General features: G+C 34.7%; 2 protein-coding genes across 3 annotated transcripts; both read left to right on the top strand.

Annotated features, from left to right (window-relative positions):
• The first annotated feature begins 2636 nt into the window (after positions 1 to 2636).
• On the top strand, positions 2637 to 5887 carry LOC113719102 (protein NRT1/ PTR FAMILY 5.5-like). Of its 2 annotated transcripts, XM_027244136.2 has the most exons (6): positions 2637 to 2829; positions 2943 to 2997; positions 3114 to 3328; positions 3463 to 4094; positions 4710 to 4769; positions 4841 to 5887. In XM_027244136.2, the coding sequence occupies exons 2-6, from the start codon at positions 2976 to 2978 to the stop codon at positions 5703 to 5705; spliced, it is 1794 nt and encodes a 597-aa protein (XP_027099937.1). In that variant the 5' UTR covers positions 2637 to 2829; positions 2943 to 2975; the 3' UTR covers positions 5706 to 5887. The 2 variants fall into 2 exon arrangements, with proteins under 2 accessions (XP_027099937.1, XP_027099938.1); XM_027244137.2 differs by lacking the exon at positions 4710 to 4769.
• Positions 5888 to 11728: 5841 nt separating this feature from the next.
• Positions 11729 to 17174, top strand: LOC113715551 (putative late blight resistance protein homolog R1A-3). Its single transcript, XM_027239781.2, has 5 exons — positions 11729 to 12289; positions 13313 to 15504; positions 15949 to 16032; positions 16237 to 16320; positions 16778 to 17174. Exons 1-5 carry the CDS (start codon positions 11867 to 11869, stop codon positions 16911 to 16913), a joined length of 2919 nt encoding a protein of 972 aa, XP_027095582.1. The 5' UTR covers positions 11729 to 11866; the 3' UTR covers positions 16914 to 17174.
• Positions 17175 to 19230: the final 2056 nt, after the last annotated feature.

Genomic DNA, 19230 nt, shown 5'->3' with positions numbered 1-19230 from the left:
TCATTATAGGGATTCACTTGATAGAGTTATAAAATAGAAGAGAGATCATAGATGCCAAATGAATTAGCTGGCAAAACTAGCCTGCAGCTGGAAGGTCTTCATTATAGTTTCCAGGTCCTGTAGCTTCGGAATAAGTCATAGTTAACTGTTAAATGGCTAAAATAAACATATCATTATCAGAGTGAGTGGTGGTTACCACTTACCACTCACTTGTCTCTTACCTTGAATTTCTTAGTCTTGCGCGCTAATCAGATTTTCTACGAGCATGTGCATGGAAAAATGTGGATCTTTCACACTCAAATGTATGTGCTAGATTGGCATCACATGACGCATAATAATAATGTTAATCTTCCTACTTAACGTAATGCAAGTTTATAAAGTATGCATGCAGTAAAGAATTGGATGTAAACACGAGAACAAAACATAATTAATAATTTGGTAAACTTTTAATGTCCAATTTTTTGCTAGAACTGCTAATTTTTTTTACTCTTTTTTTTTTTGGGTTGGTCAAATAGGCAACAACTATTTTCTTTTTTTCAAAGTATGGGCAGCTCAGAGCTTTAACCTTTATTTCATGTGATTCTCACAATTAGCTGTGACTGTACTTGAATTTTCTCAAATTACAATTGGATTGAGAGATTTGACGAAAGATTTAAAATTTTTTTTTAAATTCCTATAAATTGTTTGGATTACTTGAGAGACAGTTGGATTTGTAATCCATTAATTATTTAAAAATATCTAAGCATTAAATTAGCTAGTAGATTACAAATCCAAATACCTGTCGAATCAGCCGTATGAGCTAAAGGGATTTCAAAATATTTCAAATCATTCGTCAAATCTCTCAATCCAAATACAGCCACATGATCTTGAAATACACTTCCAATCTTTCAAATATGTGGACGATTGTAAGATTTTCAAAAGGGGTGAATAGTGATCCCAACTTGTTATCGATTTATATTTCTAAATATATGTGTTTACAGAAGCCAGAGACTGTGCGTACATCTGCTCTTTCTTCATTTAAAGAAGAATTTCATATTGATATTTATTTTTATTATAATAGTTCTTTTGAAAATCGGCTGTTATATATTCTGATTTTCACACAAGTGGCAAGTGTGTACATGTTCTTCAACTGTGTAAACATAACTTTTACCCTTATTAAAGAAAGTAAAGAAGAGGGAAGATAGGAACTTACCTTTTTGTTTTTTTTTTTTTTGCTAATATTCAGAAGATAATAAAAAATAATTCATACGAATTGCTAAATATTTTGACCTTACAAACTCTTTAAACATTTTTTTTAATTGGTGTTCACACGAGACACAAACCTTCAACATCTTATTTTTACGCCATTCACATTGGTTCACGAAAAAGCAGTGGAAGTGATCGTTGTTGCCATTGAAAGTTAGCAAGCACTTTTATGTTTGTTATGTTTTTTTTTTTTTTTTTTTGTTCCTTAAGTTGGATTTGGCCCTTAATTATCATGTTTGTATGTAAGGAAAATTTTGAACTAAAAACACTTAAAAAAATTTCTGCGATTTTTATGGGATAATTATCAGAAGGGCTTAACTAGTTGTTATATAGTGACGGGACCAGTAGCGGGACTAGACATTAAGGTTTGAAGGGGCAAGATCTTTAAAGATGTGCATTGAAGAAGGTATTCTTATACATTTTAAAAATTTTGGGGGTAAACTCTAATATTTACTTGAAAAATGTTAAAGTTTTTGAGAAATTGTTGGAGGATCTATTAAAGTTTGGGGCAAAATCTAATTTCTATTAAAATATAAGTACAAGGTTTGATTAAGACAAATAGCTATAAAAGAATTTTTCAAATTTTGAGGGGGCAGCAGGCTCTCCCCATCCCCCACTAGATCCCTGACGCCTCATCTAGCAAGGAGAGCCAGGGTGGGTGGGGGGGGGGGGGGGGAATGCGAGGTGAGGGGAGATTTTTCCCATCACTCTAGAAAATTTTATATCGGCTTATTTGACAGGTTTAGTAGTTATTTCAAAACCAATAGAAAGGTCTCGCTTGGTTCATTTAACATGTCAAGTGAAATTCACTTAGCATGTGAATTAGCAAGTGGGATTTTTATATCACGTGAAACTTTTCCATTGGTCCTCGATTAAGGATCAATTACTAGGCATGGCAAGTAGGTACCCCAAATCAATATGCAATTTCTTCATAACTCTGAATGGGGCGGAAGATAGGGAAGGATTAGCCCGCCTAATCCCTTGACTACAACATAATTATAAGAAGAGAAGTACTCATAAATATCTGTCGCCAACAAAGTTTACAATATCCAGAAGATCAAGATAAACTCGAAAAAAGATTAGTGCTAATTTATCACGTGAAGCATAAGTTGTAGGTTTAGCTGCATATTAGGAGTTTAAATCTCTGCACTTGCAACAAAATTGAAAAACTGGTGTAACACATCCCTTAGGCGCAGTGGCAGGATCTTCTCAAGCATTTGGGCCTTGGATCAAACGCTACAAGTTTACTTGGAATTAGTAATATCAAATTATCTTTATCTTTGACGTACATCTTTTCACAGGCTTTGTTATCTTTGTGGCCCAAGTTTAGGCGCAAGTGTAAAATCAACGCAATAGCAAAAAATACTCGACTTTTAATCTGATCAAATGCCATCCCCATGCACTCTTTGGACTCCAATATTTATTCAAATAAAATGAACCTTGCAGGTAGTGATGAGAAGCAGAGAAAGGTATCAACTATTGCTAATACACAAGTTGACTACTGAATCAACACTCGTGATTCTTGCAGAAAAGTTCCTCAAACTGGTTTCCCCCCTCTTAGGCCGCCCAGTATAGCAACTAGAGGTAAAGGAAAACTAAAGTCTAAACTCTGATTCATATGGTTTTGGAAATTTTTGTAGTCTTCGGCTTGATTTTCCATCGTCCTAATGCTGTTTCTCTCATACTCTGGACTGCAGAACTGCAGGGTGATCCGTAAGGTCTAAAAGAGAATGGCGTTTGTCAGAATAATGGGTACTTTTTCTCATTTTCAGATTCATCAAATATCTTCCATTTACTTGACATTCTCTGGGTAAATAGTCTTTTTTCTGCTAAAAGTACCAGCTCTGATTTCTTTCTATGGTGGGCAGTTCTGATCTGGGCTGATATGTTGGCAACATATGTAACGTGGATTATGCAGAAGTACTTGACAGATGTTTGGGATGTTGGGTTTACTCGTGCTGCTGGAATAATGAACGTATACACTGGCCTCAGTAAAACTGTCCCTCTATTTCTTTTCTTATTCGTGGACTGTGGGATGGATAATTTCTGGATTCTGCTGGTCTCAAGTATAGCCTTTTCCACTGTAAGTTCTTCCGTTGGAGAATTCTGTCTCAGTTCCTCCTCCCCTTCATCTATTTTGACATCAATCTGTACCGTCTAAGTGAAATTTTCAGTTTAATTGACTTGCTTAAATTGACAATCCGCCCTTGCGAGCAGGGCTTGGGGTTTCTGTCAATGTCTACACCTCCAGTACTGCATAAGTTAACGCATACCTGTAGTGATTATCAGCCTAATTGCATTGGTCACACACAGAAGGCCCTTCTTTACACAGGTCTGGTGCTGACAGCTGTTGGAGTAAGTGGGCACATCGTCTCATTGGTAGCATTTGCCTTGGATCAGCTCCAAAGGAAGCCAGTTGATGATAATGCTAATTATGATAGGCCTCAAAATCTTATAGGGCATCCAGTTAGGCTCGCTCAGATGATACTGAATCAGGGAAAAACTGACGCTGATTCTAGCACAGCATTAGTCCCACCCGCATCAGTTACTGAATACAGAAGGCAGCAGCCAACTAACACTCTTGAAGAGAATTTATCAAAACTTCAATTTCAACCACTAGAAGCAATGTTAAAACTTGTTAACAGTCAGAAAGAAAGAAACGGAGGCACCATTAAAGACTGGAGAGTGTGGGGCATTATGTTCGTACTCATTGTTGCTGCTGGAGTACTTATTGGTCTTCCATATATAAAGCCATGGAAACTCCGGTTTGGAATTCCAGCTATCTGCACCTTGGTGGCAACACTTGCATTCTCGCTTTGTGCACATAAATACGAGGACAGTAAACTCGGGTTCGTGATGCATACTCTTGCATCTTCATGTTTCCTTTCTTCTTGTTCTGTTTTCGAGTTGTTTGGGACAGAGTAACCAGTTCTTGTTAAAGACAGTTATCCATAGCTATACAAATTCCTTCACAAGCAACATCATACTCCGTTGAAATGACCGTGACAATCTAAATACGATTTCATTATTAATGATCATGTATTGTTAATAAGTCTGCCTTCACTATCAAATTATCTGCTTTTGAATCACATAGGAGTGATAGGAGTCAATACCTACTTTTCATGATTGTTTGAAATCTTTAACGATATTGAAATGGTGTTTCCAGTTTGAATTGATCGAGATTTGGGCTATGCTAAAATGAGCTTTTGAGTAGCCCAGCTCAAGAAGCTCGATTAACGGTATGCAAATGTAAAGTTTTGTTTAATCCATCCAAATTTGAGACTAGCTTAAAATATTAACCAACACTAGTTCTTTATCAGGCTTTGTTTAATGAATTGACAAATGAATTTACTTTGAACTGGCATTTTTAGCCAGCCAAACTTGATTGGAGTATCAGGTAGTTTAATTCATCTCTCACCCTTAGTCACCCATAGTCTTACATTGTCCACTGCTATATGCTCTAGGTTCAAGTACTCCAAATGTAAATACACGTCTTTGTTCTGGATTAACAGATCATGGAACAGGTAATTCCCACTATTTGCTGCTGTTTTTTATTATTCATTCTTCTAATTCTTTGGTTAGGTTCTCTTGATAGGGCTGTCATCAGATTGAGGACTCAAAGTGAAGAGAGACAAGTCCTAATTCGCATGCTTCCAATTTGGATCACATGCATAATTTGTGGGGTAGTAACTTCCATTGGAAACACATACTTCGTGGAGCAAGCAAACCACATGAATTACCAGGTCGGAATATTGAAGTTCCCTGATTCAATCCTTCTGATGCTGTATGCAGCAGCAAAGAAATTTTTTAAATGGGTGTACGACTGTGTCTCAAACTGCTTAGAAAGAGCAGGCAGAAAAAAGTATGCACCCGCATTTGGTATCGCATTAGCCACAATATTCTCAGCATTGAGCTGCGTAATCGCTGCCATAGTCGAAACTCAAAGGATACATGTGATAAGAAATCATGGTTTATCCGACAAGCCTGACGAGGAAATCCCCATGACTGTCTTCATTCTTGTTCCTCAATTTCTTCTTCTGGGCGGGATGGACTCATTTTATGAGAATAGTGTTACCCCATTCTTGAATGATCAAAGTCCTCCATCGATGAAAAGGTACCTCATCTATCTCAGTCCTGGATTATCTGGTCTGGGAATCATTGGAAGTGTTTTATCAGTGTATGTCGTGGGTGAGATCAGCAAGAAAGGGGGTAAAACGAGCTGGTTTCAGCATGACTTGAATAACAGTCGGTTGGATTACTATTATTGGGTGCTTGCAGGCCTGAGTACTGCAAATCTGATTTGGTATGTGGTGATGGCCATACTTTTTCCCTTTCCATATAGACAACCAGTTTCAAGGGATACACAAGCTGATGGAACCGGGAAATCAGGACCAAATGAGGGACAGAATATAAATGGAACTGTTATTTCGTTTTTCAAGGCAAATGAAGGCATTCTATGAGAAATGAGCATCAAGGAATCAATCAGGGTCAGGCGTTTTAGTTTCTCAAACTGGGGAAATAGAATATTTTGTAGTATTAAAGTTTCAGAATTCTTGTATGGGTAGTCTCGTGCTTGTGGAAAACTTTTTCTTTCCCAAATTTTTAGTTCTAACTTTCATTTGAACAAACAATCTCTCATGAATGATGCGCGAGTGCTAACTATATTGCGGAATTTTACAATGCCAAAAGCCAATCAACACTCAGCACATAAACAACTTGCCATTAGGGAGTACCATCATCGTTTTGGAAGCTCATTTTCTTGGCGTTTGGACGCTCATTCCTTGGCGTTCAAAATACTATTCGACAATGCCAATGAATTAATCTTTGACACGCTGTCAGCGTAAAATTTTTTTTTACACCATTAGAGGCATATATGTAGAACATAAATTTCAAATTTCTATAGAACTTATGTGGCATGCATCTATGTGCACTTGTCAGATGTTTTTTTTTTTCTTTTTTCACATTGATAATGTATGAAAAATTAATCTTTAAAAATTTGGCAGGATAAATTATTTTTACGGTTCATTGTTTTAATTAAAGCGTAATGCTAGCTATTAACTTTTGAAATTTGAATCCTTGAAATTTTGTTAATTACATATTGTAGTCTTTCAACAGTATTTACACAAGAGTAAATTTTATATACATTGATAGTGTATACGCTATCATCATTGGATCCATGACATATATGCAAAAGTTGAATTTTACATTCAAATTTTACATATTTGTCATTCATCCAACGCTCATAATATATATTTGTTAATATATAGCTATGAAAAGACATTCAAAATCTAGCTGTTACTTACCAAAAAAAGGAAAAAAAATTGGTCGTAGGGGGCACTACCCCTAAGTTTTAAAATATTCTAGATTTTTAAATATAATTCTTATCAATGTAAACTTTTGCTGTGGATTAAGGGTTGAATACTAACTTACAAAAGTCTTTGAACTTGGTAAAAAATGTAAACTTTTGCCCTTGTAAAAACCTGAAAATTTGTTTTTATGTTAGATACATTAGGTTTAGGTATGTCAGCATTCATCTCCTCCAAGTAAATTTTCTGATTCCTCCAAAACATATCAAAAAATCTAACTCACCTGATTCAGACACTCCCACATTTAATAGAGTGCAAGTATATGCATCTGTGTGTGTGTGTGGAGTTGAATCAAAACGCTGGCTACATCCTCTTATATTTATGAGTTGAGATCAATCACCATTAAAAAAAAAAAATTAAAACAAGACTATATACATCTCAAATTAAATATGGTAATTGCGGCAAATTTCTTGGAATATCGTCAAAATTAAAAATTGTCAGAAAATTGTTGTTGTTTGAGGGCGGGTCTCGGAATAAGAGGTCGCCACATCTGAGATGTGAGGTTTCTAATAAAAATACTTTTAATTTTCATTTATTTTGGGTTGCTTTAGTTTTGTATTTTTTTTAATTTTCGTAAAGGCTTCGCCGCTCATGAAATGAGCGGCAGCGGCAAAGGAATTGGAACATTTGATCGCTGCTCATTTTATTTTGTCTTTTATGCATCGCCGCTCACGAGATGAGTGGCGATATATTCTCTTTTTTTTCCTTTTTAATAAGACGTAACTTTAATAAAAGGTAACTGCGACGAAGTTTTTTTTTCCCCGTAGAACGTAACCTTAATTAGGCTTAATTAGGATTTAGGGTTTAACATTTTACATGAAATCCTAATTTCCAAACCATCACAGTGTAACTCTGTAACCCTAATTTTAAAATTAAAACTCTTAGATCGTATTACTAAAATTCTACTATAAACTAGAATTGTCCAAAATTTAATATATGATATTAGAATAATGGTAATTTTATAAATTTAGATGATAATTAAGTATGCTATTAAATTACTAATAAAATTTGCTTAAGTCATATTTTTAAATTTTTTTAACTCTAATGTTAATTTAATTAATGATAAATAATGTAGCATTGAACAATATTTATGGAATGTAATAATATGTATAGAAACTTAAATAATAATAAATTAGGCTTAATAAGCGTTTAGGGTTTAACATTTTACCTAATATGAAACCCTAATTTCCAAACCCACACAGTGTAACCCTTAATATAAACATGAACCCTTTAACGCTAATTTTAAAATCAAAATCCCTAATTCGTATTACTAAAATCCTATTATAAATCAGAATTGTCAAAAATTTAATATACAATATTAGAATTATGTTAATTTTATAAATTTAGATGATAATCAATGCTATTAAAAACACTCTAAAATTTGCCTAAGTTATAGTTTTTAAATTTTTAATGTTAATGCTAACTTGAATAATGATAAATAATGTAACATTAAACAATATTTATAGAATGTAATAATTAGCATATAAACTTAATTGATAATAAAACGAGAGTTTCAAAAAAAAAAATTGACGCCGCAAATCAAATTTGTGGCGTCAGGAAAAAAAATTGACACTACAAATTAGGGGAAAAAAAAAGTTGACGCCGCAAAATTTGTGGTGTCAGGAAAATTTTTTTTTTTTTTTTTAAAACTGAATGCCACCAAGCTTAAATCAGAAAGAAGATTGACGAAATTTGTACATTGTAGTTGTAGCTGTCATGGCCGTCCTATCCGTCCTATCATGTCCATGTCGGTGTCGGGAGACGAGCAGTGAAAGCTTGGGGAAAAAAAGCGGTAGAAATTATAGAAAACTAATGCAATCAAAAATTTTAAAAATTAATTCTAATTTTATTAGTTGCCTCATACCGTAAATGCAGCTCCCTTAAAATCGGAACAGACTCTCAAAGCTCACCAATTGTATGATAGTTTTTTATTTTAACAATATTCTTAGAAATTCGCCGGTAATTGCTAAAGGTTAAATATCAAAGGGTTCATTTCACATGTTACCCTGCAAGTTGTTTAGCCAGCTAGAAGGTAGCAATTTTTTTAAAATCATATTTCTTGGTTTCTTTTTTTTTTTTTTTTTGCGTGGACAAAGTCCAAACTAACCATTAAGTGATTAGGCTAATCATAGTTAGAAATTTGGTTATTATTTGTCTCCTACCCCTTTCTCACGTGCACGATTAGGAAAGCAACTAATATGGTATTATTAATTATGGATCTTTCACACTCAAATGTCTTCTGGATTGGCATCACATGAAATATAATAAATAAAATCGCTCATATTTAGGCAATGCCAATGTATAAGTGCATATGCAACACAAAATTCGAAGTCAGCATGAGAAGAAACTTAAAACTAATTAGTTTAGTGAACATATAATTGGGGGAGGCTGGATTGGTAGGAAGAACCGGCTCCAGATTTTATCTACCTAAGGTGTATCACATCTTTGTAATTTAAAAAATATGAAGAGCAAGGACAAGGGTAAAAATATTATAATATTCAAATATTTTTCAAAATAGACATTACAAACGAAATTTTTATGACCGTAGTGGTGACTCTTGTCACACAGTGGAGAGGTAAACATGTTCTCCCAAGGGTCGTATATATCAGATGTATCATCAATAAAGTGAAAGTTTTCTCTCTCCTAGTATTTACTATTTACAATCATCAATAAAGTGAAAGTTTTCTCTCTCCTAATATTTACTATTTACTAATGAGAGTTTTTTTTCTTCTTTTCTAGGTTATTTTGGTGGGAGATTTATTTAGATTTTTATTATTTTTTTCAAATCTAAGACTTTTTTTTTTTTGATAGAAAGTGACAAAAATATTATTAATCTGAGATGATGTCCGCAGCAAGCGCGATAACAATATTATTAATCTAAGAGTTTTTTTAGATCCATATGTAAGATCTGAAATTCTTTGTGTCCTCTTGTTAGATCTTAATATTAGTTTTGAAATTGAACCGGTTGGACAGTAGATCTAATGGAATAGACATACACAAATATTTATAGAGCAGGTTGTAGAATTAGTCAAATTTGATGGTTTGTCACTCATAAGGTAATCTTTCTTATTTTGTAACTCTGATAAATCTAATGATTTTTCAGATTAAATATATCTGTGACATATTTGATGTATATTTTGCTATTAGTGCAGCTTTTTTAGTCAAACAAATCGTGTTGGATGATTTTCAACTAATTCATTAATAATATTGGCTATTGTTTTATCAAAAGAGAAAAACACTATGACTTGGTGGATTAAATTTCTTTTTTTCTTTCTTTTGATAAAAAGCAAATTTCATTAGAAAAATTACTGAAAATTATCTAGCACGATTTGATTTTTTTCACAGACATTTAGACTAATATCAAGACAAACATGGACTAGAAATAACAAATTTGTAATTTAATAGATACAAAGATCTAAAAAATTACAAATAAATTTGAACAATACAAAGAATTTTGAAATGTTATCTTATAAGATAAATCGTTGCACCTTTCTTCTATGCATGTTTCAATCATTACATTTGCTCATCAACTATTTTAAATCCAATAATGATAATGAAATTTTTCAAGACAGACCCAAGATCCAAAAAAAATCAATAAACCAAATCTAAAATAAATTCAAATCTAATAATAAAATAAAAAAACTACACAATAATCTCACTCCGAACTCCTAGGAGAGTAGAAAATTTTCATTCGGAATCCATATGAGAAATAGAAAATTCTTACTAGGAAATCTTAGAAGAGACTTTATCATAGAAAACAAAGTGAAAATGGAATCGATTGGAGAATAGTTTCTCTCCCTAAGAGGAAGACTTTTTGAGAAGAGGAAAAAAAAAAGAAATTGGAGAACAGGAGAGAGAAATTTTTTAGTTGGACAAAAACTTGAATTGTTGAATGCGTAAAACATGGTGGATTAACTTGGAATAAACTTGAAAAAAAAAAAAAAAAAAAAAAAAGAACTGAAAGCCTAAAGTAAGCATAATGTGAGAGTACTTAAATTTACATTTACCTCAAAGGCAATTGAATCGATGAACATAAGGTAGGGTTTGGGGTTTTAATTTAGTGGTTTAAGTTGAGATCCTAAAATTTAGAGATTTTGTATTCAAATCTCCCTTTTTCTCTTCCTACTTTTCAAATCCCATCCTTCCAAATTAAAAAAAAAAAAAAAGAATAAAAAAGATAGGGTTTGGGCAAGGAGAATTGCACGTGACAATGCTTATGAACAATGTAAAAACTATTATATGCATGTAAACATCAAATTACAACTTGTACAAGTACATGAATTTGGTACAAATTCTCATATTAGGATGCGGTTTATTGACTAGTGAATGACTCATCGGTTCTACTATCAAGTAAAATCTTGAGAACTGGTCGCTTGATTCAACCACCGATACAATAAGGATAGGAAAAATAGTTTAAAATATCTCTCATATTTTGTTAAATAAATTTTTTTTGTTTTTCACTTTCAAAATACGTCCCTTACAAAATTAAATCCGTAAAATTTGATTCTGACCTAGAGTTTTGGTCATTTTTTACCCTGAATCTACTCTGTGAATCACACATGTTCATTTTTTTAAGAACAAAAAGTTTAGATCCCATTTGGAGTTAAGCAAGTGATCCGATCATATTCATTTTTACCCCTAAAAAATAGAACTTAAACCCAAATCATATTCATTTTTTTCTCCTAAAAAATGAAATCTGACCCAATTCATATTCATTTTTATCACTAAAAAAATGGGATCTGATTTTTTGTGCATAAAACATGACTGCACGTAGGTCATGTGACAATTTTAAGCTACAAAATGATCGAAAACTTCGGTTAGAATCAAAATTAAATAAGCTAAATTTATAAGGGATGCAAAGTTAACATTTTGAAAGTAAAGCACAAAAAAATTTATTTTTACAAAATGTGTGGAACATTTTAAACAATTTTCTCGTAAGTATATTATTTTATGGTCTTCTATCACCGTCTGTTCAACTAGTGAACCCACAAAAAACAAAACAGCGGGTTGCAGTTTGTAAAAAGGGGGAAAAAAAAAAAGATTCTCTCGAAAAGATTATAGAATGACTTCTTACATAGTGGTGGGTTGGGGTAAGTCAACCTCTAGTCACTAGTGCTACCCAGGCCAACCCGGCAACCCTGATTACTTCCACATCCATTTCCAGTTTCGAGTTTCAATCATCCATCCTAGTACATGTAGCTTAATTTCCGAAGTCATGTAACACCCAGGAAATCCCTGCAGAGTGATTTTCAGAGATGGGAAATGTTCCAGACTCAGTTTGGGAATTCATTTTGACAAACCTCAAGGAGCAGATTGAGTACCACTATCATTTGATCACGGAAGCAAAGGGTAACTCTGAGGAGCTCAGGGTATCCATTAACACGCTTAATGGGTTTCTCAAGGAATACACCAAGGAGCGTTATCGTCAGAATGCCTATCTCAAGAGCATAACTGACGAGATAAGGCATCAAGTGCTTGAAGCTGAAAATATTGTAGAGACGTATATTTATTCTGTTTTGCTGCACAAAGCTGGAATTGGGAGCCTTCACAAGCTGGGAGAAGGCACGGAGAAGCTTGGCCGTATGGTGCAGAATACTAACCTGGTATTGGTGCCGGCTGCCCAAGGTGCTGCCATAGTTGACAACATCTATGTTGGACCTCCAAAGAAGAAAGAAGAGGTATGTATATGCATAATATCACCTTGCTGTCACACTCATGATACTGATATTTCTTCTTTTTCCTTGGGCAAGGGGAGATCTACACTATATCCAAGCCCAAGAATGAACATTCTAAGTTTTAACAATGATTTCTTGAAAATCTTTTCCTCTCTGATTTGTAGAAAGTACATGAATTACCACTAGTTGTGCTATCTTATGTGAATTTGTTTAAATATTGTGAGCGTTAATTATTTAGAAAGTTAAGAAATATTTATTGCTAATCTTTGAATCCTGAAAAGTAATTCTGGCTCCACCACCGCTCTTTGGGCTTAAAGTCTGTAAGGTACCTTATGCAAAAGTGAGCGAACAGAAAACAGATATGTTACAAACATTAAATTTACTTTTTGGGAATTATCAAAAACATGCTGAAAGTTCCTTATTTTTTAGGTTGAAAAGATTCTAAATGAATTGAAGTTAAAAATAAACCGCATCTATTTTGCACTCATATGGATGGTTTGACCAAGAAGAGTTTTATGAATAAGAAGCTGAAAACTCGTGTTCAATTGGAAGAAAGATGTACTGATACAGGTGCACTTGGCATAAATTGGAAAACAATCCAATATGAGAACTATTGGGAAAGTAAAACTTTTTATGAGATATGTTGTGAATTGTTTTGGTCAACCTAATTTCTGGTAACGCTCATAATTTTTAAGATTCATAAATTGTTTTAACTGGTTAGAAATTAATGCATTCACTTTTTTTCGGTCAAACTGCTAATATGGTTGCTAATTTCTTGTGCTTACCAATACCAAGACACCACCTACACATAAAATTGGAACCTACCTTCTATTCATGCCACCACTCAAAGTTCTTCAGAACATGTCTCTTGTCGAGTAGAACAAGCTAGTTTTGCATGTTCAAGTTCATTTAGCTCTGTGCTTTTTGTATTTCTTTACCATTTTATCATTGACTTGTGCACTTATATATGTACTTTAATTTGATACTGCCCCTGTCATTCTAATTTGATTGTAAATGTATCAACAGGATCCCTCTGCTGGCGAAGCCAATGTAGTTGGCTTGGACACTGACACCAATATTGTAATAGACCTTCTGAAGAAAGAATCTGAAAAGTTAGATCCAGAGCAGCTGAATGTAGTCTCCATCATTGGTATGTTTGGTCTTGGAAAGACTACACTAGCTAAAAAGGTCTTGAAAGATCCCAGAATTCATGATAGTTTCCCTGATCGTGCATTTGTCAAAGTTTCTCAAGATTACAGCAAAACTAAAGTATTCCAAGACATTCTGCGTGCTTTTGTTGATATCACGCAGGAAATTAAGGTCATGGAAGATGATCAGTTAATTAAAAAAGTTGAAGAGGAGTTGAAAAAAAGGACATACTTGATCGTGTTGGATGATATCTGGACCATAAAAGCATGGGAAGAAATCCAGGGTGCTTTCCCCAAACAGAAAGGCAGTGTGGTTTTAATTACTAGTCGAATATTTGACGTTGCTCGTTGTGCTAATCCTTCTGGATTTCATCATGAACCGTTTCGCCTAACTCCTAAGCAGAGTAAGGAGCTACTCTTGAAGAAAGCTGGTTTGAAAAGCTGTAACTTGGATCCGGACCTGGAGGACTATGTATCCAATATTGCCAAAAAATGTGATGGATTGCCGCTGTCAATAGTGGTAATTGGTGGAATTCTACAACGTCTGCCAGAAAATATACACTTGTGGGAAAAAGTGTCAAATGGGGTGGATGATTATGTTGCTAAAGATGAAAGGCATAGGGGTTTACTAAGGCTAAGTTATGATATCTTGCCTTTCTACTTGAAGCAGTGCTTTCTCTACCTAGGCGTCTTCCATGAAGGCTCTGAGATCCCAGCCTGGAAAATATTGCGATTATGGATTGCTGAAGATTTCATAAGGCCAAATGGGGATATGAGTTTGGAGGATATAGCAGAGGATCATTTGGAAGACCTGGTTGCTAGGAATTTAGTAATGGTGGGTCAAAGGAAAACAAATGGTCAGATAAAGACATGTCTTATCCACGATACATTGCGCAGTTTCTGCAAGGATGAGGCTGTAGAAGAACACCTATTTCAAGAAACAAAAGTTGACGAGGCTACAACTGTCAACCCAGCTTCAGGTAGTTATCGTCGCCTCTCCATTAAGCCAGAGTTTTTGGGACATGTGTTCTCTCAAAAATCTCTCGAGTATGTCCGGTCATTTTTGAGTTTTGCCAAGGAAGAAAAGCCTTTGCGTCCAAACAATGTCTCATCCATTTCCGAAAGCTTCAAGTTGCTTAGGGTGTTGGATGTCAAATCAATAATTTTCCGCTGTTTCCCTACTCAACTCGTTTCCTTGGTTCTTCTAAAGTACATTGCCATGTATTGTATGTCCAACACTGTTCCAAAGGAAATGTCTAACCTTTCAAACCTGCAAACTGTTATATTTGAAACCTCATCTCGGATTCTTGAAGTAAAAGCTGACATATGGAGGATGTTGCATCTGAGTCATCTGCATACTAACTCTTCCATACTTCTGCCACTATCTCTTGCCAAACACCAAAGTCAAAAACTAGAAACTCTTTGTACAATCTCATCCCAGTGTTGCACAGCAGAGGTCTTCCAGAGGACTCCCAATTTGAAAAAACTGGGAATATGTGGGGAAATAGACCTGCTCTTGGAGGCTAGTGGGGGATCTTGTTTGTTTGCAGGTATCTCGAGCTACATACAACGTGTTCAAAATTTGAAGTTAGTGAATGAGGGTAGTAACTTCAGCTTAAATGTCCTTCGAGCAGACAGCTTTCCAACAAAGCTAACAAGGTTGACTTTGAAGAATACAAGGCTTAAAAATGAACACATTACCACTCTAGGAAATCTACAGTTTCTTCAGGTGCTTAAGTTGAAGGATACTGTATTCCAGGAAGGGAAGCTGGAGACAAGAGATGGAGGTTTTCATCGTCTTAGAGTTCTGTACATTGGTGCAAAAAATTTGTTGAATTGGGAATCTTCTGAGAGTCATTTTCCAACGCTGAAATGTCTTATCATCCGCGACTGCAGTCAGCTAAAGGACATCCCATCTGACCTTGGGAAGATAAGAAGCCTCCAGAAGATTGAACTGTATGATCCCACTCCGTCATTGCTTGACTCAGCTACAAAAATTGAGAAGCTAAAATTAACAGAAACCCAAGGGTTCAAGCTTGATAAGCACTTCAGTGGAGGAAAACCTGACAGGTAAATCAATATGAATCGAAATAATGCTTCTTTTAACTCTCTATCGTTTCCTAAAGTACTCCTAGCTAGTCGTCATGGACTGCCATTGAACATTGCTTTAGCCTCCCTGCTCTATCATTCTGCCTACTTTTCGATGAGCCAAGTATTGTTCTTTGGATTGGACAAAACTGAAGAATAAATACTTTAAATCTGGAAAGAGATATTTTACCATATGAATAACCAATTTTAAGAGCCGAAGACTATACAATGCAATCATTTGTTTCTTATCACTTAACTAAATATGCATCTTTTATAAGCTATTTCCAAATTAGAATATGCATATCAATTTGGTTGGCTATTGGTAACATTTTGCAGTGTAGTTTACTCCTCAGTCTGTTTCATGAGTTGCAATGTAAATTATTCTTTGCTTGAGAGACAACTTACATTGAACATATTTTTGCTCAGTGGAATGGCCCCCGGTGCTGATGGCAAGGAAAAGGCAACTGGGGATATTTTACCAACTGCAGGAGCCATAACCAAGACAACAAGGTATTTTCCTTTTCTTCCATCGAGTATAGGAATTCTCATCAGTCTGTTTGGTTGGCTATTTCCAAATTAGAATATACATATCAATTTGGTTGGCTATTAGTAACATTTTGCAATGTAGTTTACTCCTCAGTCTGTTTCATGAGTTGCAATGTAAATTATTCTTTGCTTGAGAGACAACCTTACAATGAATATATTTTTGCTCAGTGGAATGGCCTCCGTTGCTGATGGCAAGGAAAAGGCAACTGGGGATATTTTACCAACTGCAGGAGCCATAAACAAGACAACAAGGTATTTTCCTTTTCTTCTTTCGAGTATAGGAATTCTCATGTTGAAAATCAATAGGTATAGCTAGAATTTTCAACTTTAAAAAAAAAAAAAAAACACTTTTCAAGAAACATTCATTTCAATATACGCTAGATAAACTGGAGGTATGCGATAGATGGAATGGAAACAGTAGAGATGGGTTAGGTGCAACTTAGGCTTTTTGCAATAAACCTATGTTTTTCATCATCTATTTCGGCTCATTCTACAATGTTTTTCGGCTCATTCTACAATGTTGTACCAGCAAAAACCAATAGAACATAGAAGAGAACTTATCGACTGAACCCTTTAGCAAAACACACTATTAACACTAGAACAGTGTTAAAAAAATGCTAAATCTTGATTCTTATTTTGATTGGAGTACGTATACATTCCCTGGATTAGATTTCTTCATTTTACCTATTCTCTGGTTCTCTTTTTTAAGCGCGGAAATTCCACCGCCACAGAGAGCCATTTCAAAACAATCCATTGCACCAAATGTGAATGCTCAGACAACTGTCCCGATGAAGAAAAGCGAGAAGAAAGGTTTGTTTAATTGGTTTAAGAAAGGAAAAAATTAATTTAGGTACTGCTGATTCAGAAGAGAGGACGGAAGCTTCACTAAACACCAAAAGGTCCTCGACTTTTCATTTTCCTTGTTCCTTTTTTTTTGTCTTTTTTGGAGAAAAATGATAAAGCTGGCAAAAAATAAGTGATGAATTGAGGGCTCTCCTCTTGTTCATGGTCGATCATGCCGTTGCTGGCTCAGTCGAACTACAAATGTATCAAAAACCTTTTTATGTATCAAAGTTGATGTTTTTATGCATTGGTCATAAAACTAAGTCTCATATTTGTTGTTGCATTCTTTGGTTTGTTGTTCCGAATTTAGTATCAAATGAAGCGTAGAGAGAATGACTGTGGAAAGGAAGACGATCTACAATTTCTTCATTCTGGAAAAATGAATGCTTTGGCAACTGTTAGAATCTGTTTAGGAGTGTGAATAGATACCAAACGAGTTTACAGAAAATTCTCAAAAATGCACAAACGAGTGTGAATGCAGGTCAAAAGATGGACAAATGCAAATTTCCTGATAAGAGCAGGAGTTTGACAGAAAAAAAAAAGAAGATAAGAGCAGGAATTGAAGAAAGATGGACAAAATGCAAATTTCATGTTGTAAAAATATTTTCCGGATCAAAATCCCAAGATTTTCAAATTATTGTATGAAAAAGTGGAGAGGAGCAATTCTAGCTATTGGTCTTTGTTCTGCTACGTTGTTCTGCTAATTGTGTTTTCAGTGTTTTCAACATAAAAAAGTGTTTAATTGAACATGAGGATAAGGATTACTAAGCAGTGCCAAAGCCTCAAGCCAGTAAATGTTCTACGAAAAAACATAATATTATTATGGAGCTTGTTTATGAAACTCAACTCTGCAGTAGGATCATACACAAGCACTAAAAAGCATTATTAAGTTACTGAACCATAGATTTCGAAACGCAATAGAATCTGAGCATCCGTTAAAAGATTTTTTTGAATTTGAAAGCAACATTTAGCCAATAAAAGTTTTAAATTAAGGGTACTAATCATGGTTAGATTTTGATGATTTTTGAGCTCCAGCTTTTTGCTTACCTTTTGGACTTACTCGTGTTTTTAGTACTCCACTTTTTTAAATTAAAGGTACTTTTTTAAAGGTTCAAAACACCAAGATATGTTATTCAACCAAGGCGGCCGACCAGGGCCAGGCCGGTGGGGAGAGAAAATGAAAGAAACAGAGAGGACGAAAGAGACGAAGATGAAAAGAACTTGAGAGTAGGGGTGGAGCTGAGTCAATCTACTCGACTCGAGCTCGATATGTACTCGATCAGAAGCTCGAATTCGAACTCGCTTCATCGAGCGTGAGTTCAGAAATTTGATACTCGAGAGTTCGACGAGTTCTATCGAGTATCACATAATAAAATTAAAAAAATTATATATAAAATTACTAATATAGGTAAATAAATTTTAAGAAATTACGGGTGAGTACCCTTATCGAGTCAAGCTCGAGCTTTTTAAGGACTCGATCGAGCTCGAGCTTGAGCTGTGATTCTCCGACTCGATCGAGCTCGAGTATAATTATATTATAGCCGAGTCGAACTCGAATATAGCAGTACTCGACTTCGACTCGGCTCGAATACACCCTACTTGAGAGGATGGATGAAAGCGATGAAATTGAAAAACGAGAATAATTGAGCTGTCTCGTTCATCCATCACCTAATCAGCAATATGATAATGTAAAACTGCTACATAATCCTTCCTCAAGGTACGAAATTCAAGGGATTGCACATGGCACTAGATAATAATCTTTCCATCATCACTGTCATTGTTGCATTGGATGAATGATAATTGTATAAAATTTAAATTTAAATTTTTTTATATATATCATAAATTCAATGATGATAATGTATATTATTTCAATGTATATAAAATTTAATCAATAAAAAATTGGCTTAAGTCAGCTAATCAGCAATGATGCAATAGAAAACATCAACATAATCCTGCCCAAAGACATGAAAGATTGAAAGTGGATTGATTGAACAACGCACTAAAAAAGTTCTGCCCAAAGACATGAAAGATTGATTGAAAGTGGATTGATTGAACAACGCACTAAAAAAGTTCTGCCCAACGACATGAATGATTGAACGTGGATTGATTTAACGTGGCACTAAAAAAGTTGCGTCAATTATTATGCGACGGTTCACCTACCGCCCAGTGCATCACAATAAGTACAGTGCTTTCTTGTTTTTTAAAGGGATAATTTCACAAACCTCCCCTGAGGTATATAACAATTTTAGATAACACCCTCCAATTTTAAAAAATTGCACATACCTTCCCTCATTGTCTTAAATGGCAAAAATAACCTTC

This window comes from Coffea arabica, chromosome 11c (assembly GCF_036785885.1).
Source record: "Coffea arabica cultivar ET-39 chromosome 11c, Coffea Arabica ET-39 HiFi, whole genome shotgun sequence".
Taxonomy (NCBI): Eukaryota; Viridiplantae; Streptophyta; class Magnoliopsida; order Gentianales; family Rubiaceae; genus Coffea; species Coffea arabica.
The sequence above is the reverse complement of the archived record's forward strand: the minus strand, read 5'-3'. Positions and strand labels throughout refer to the sequence as shown.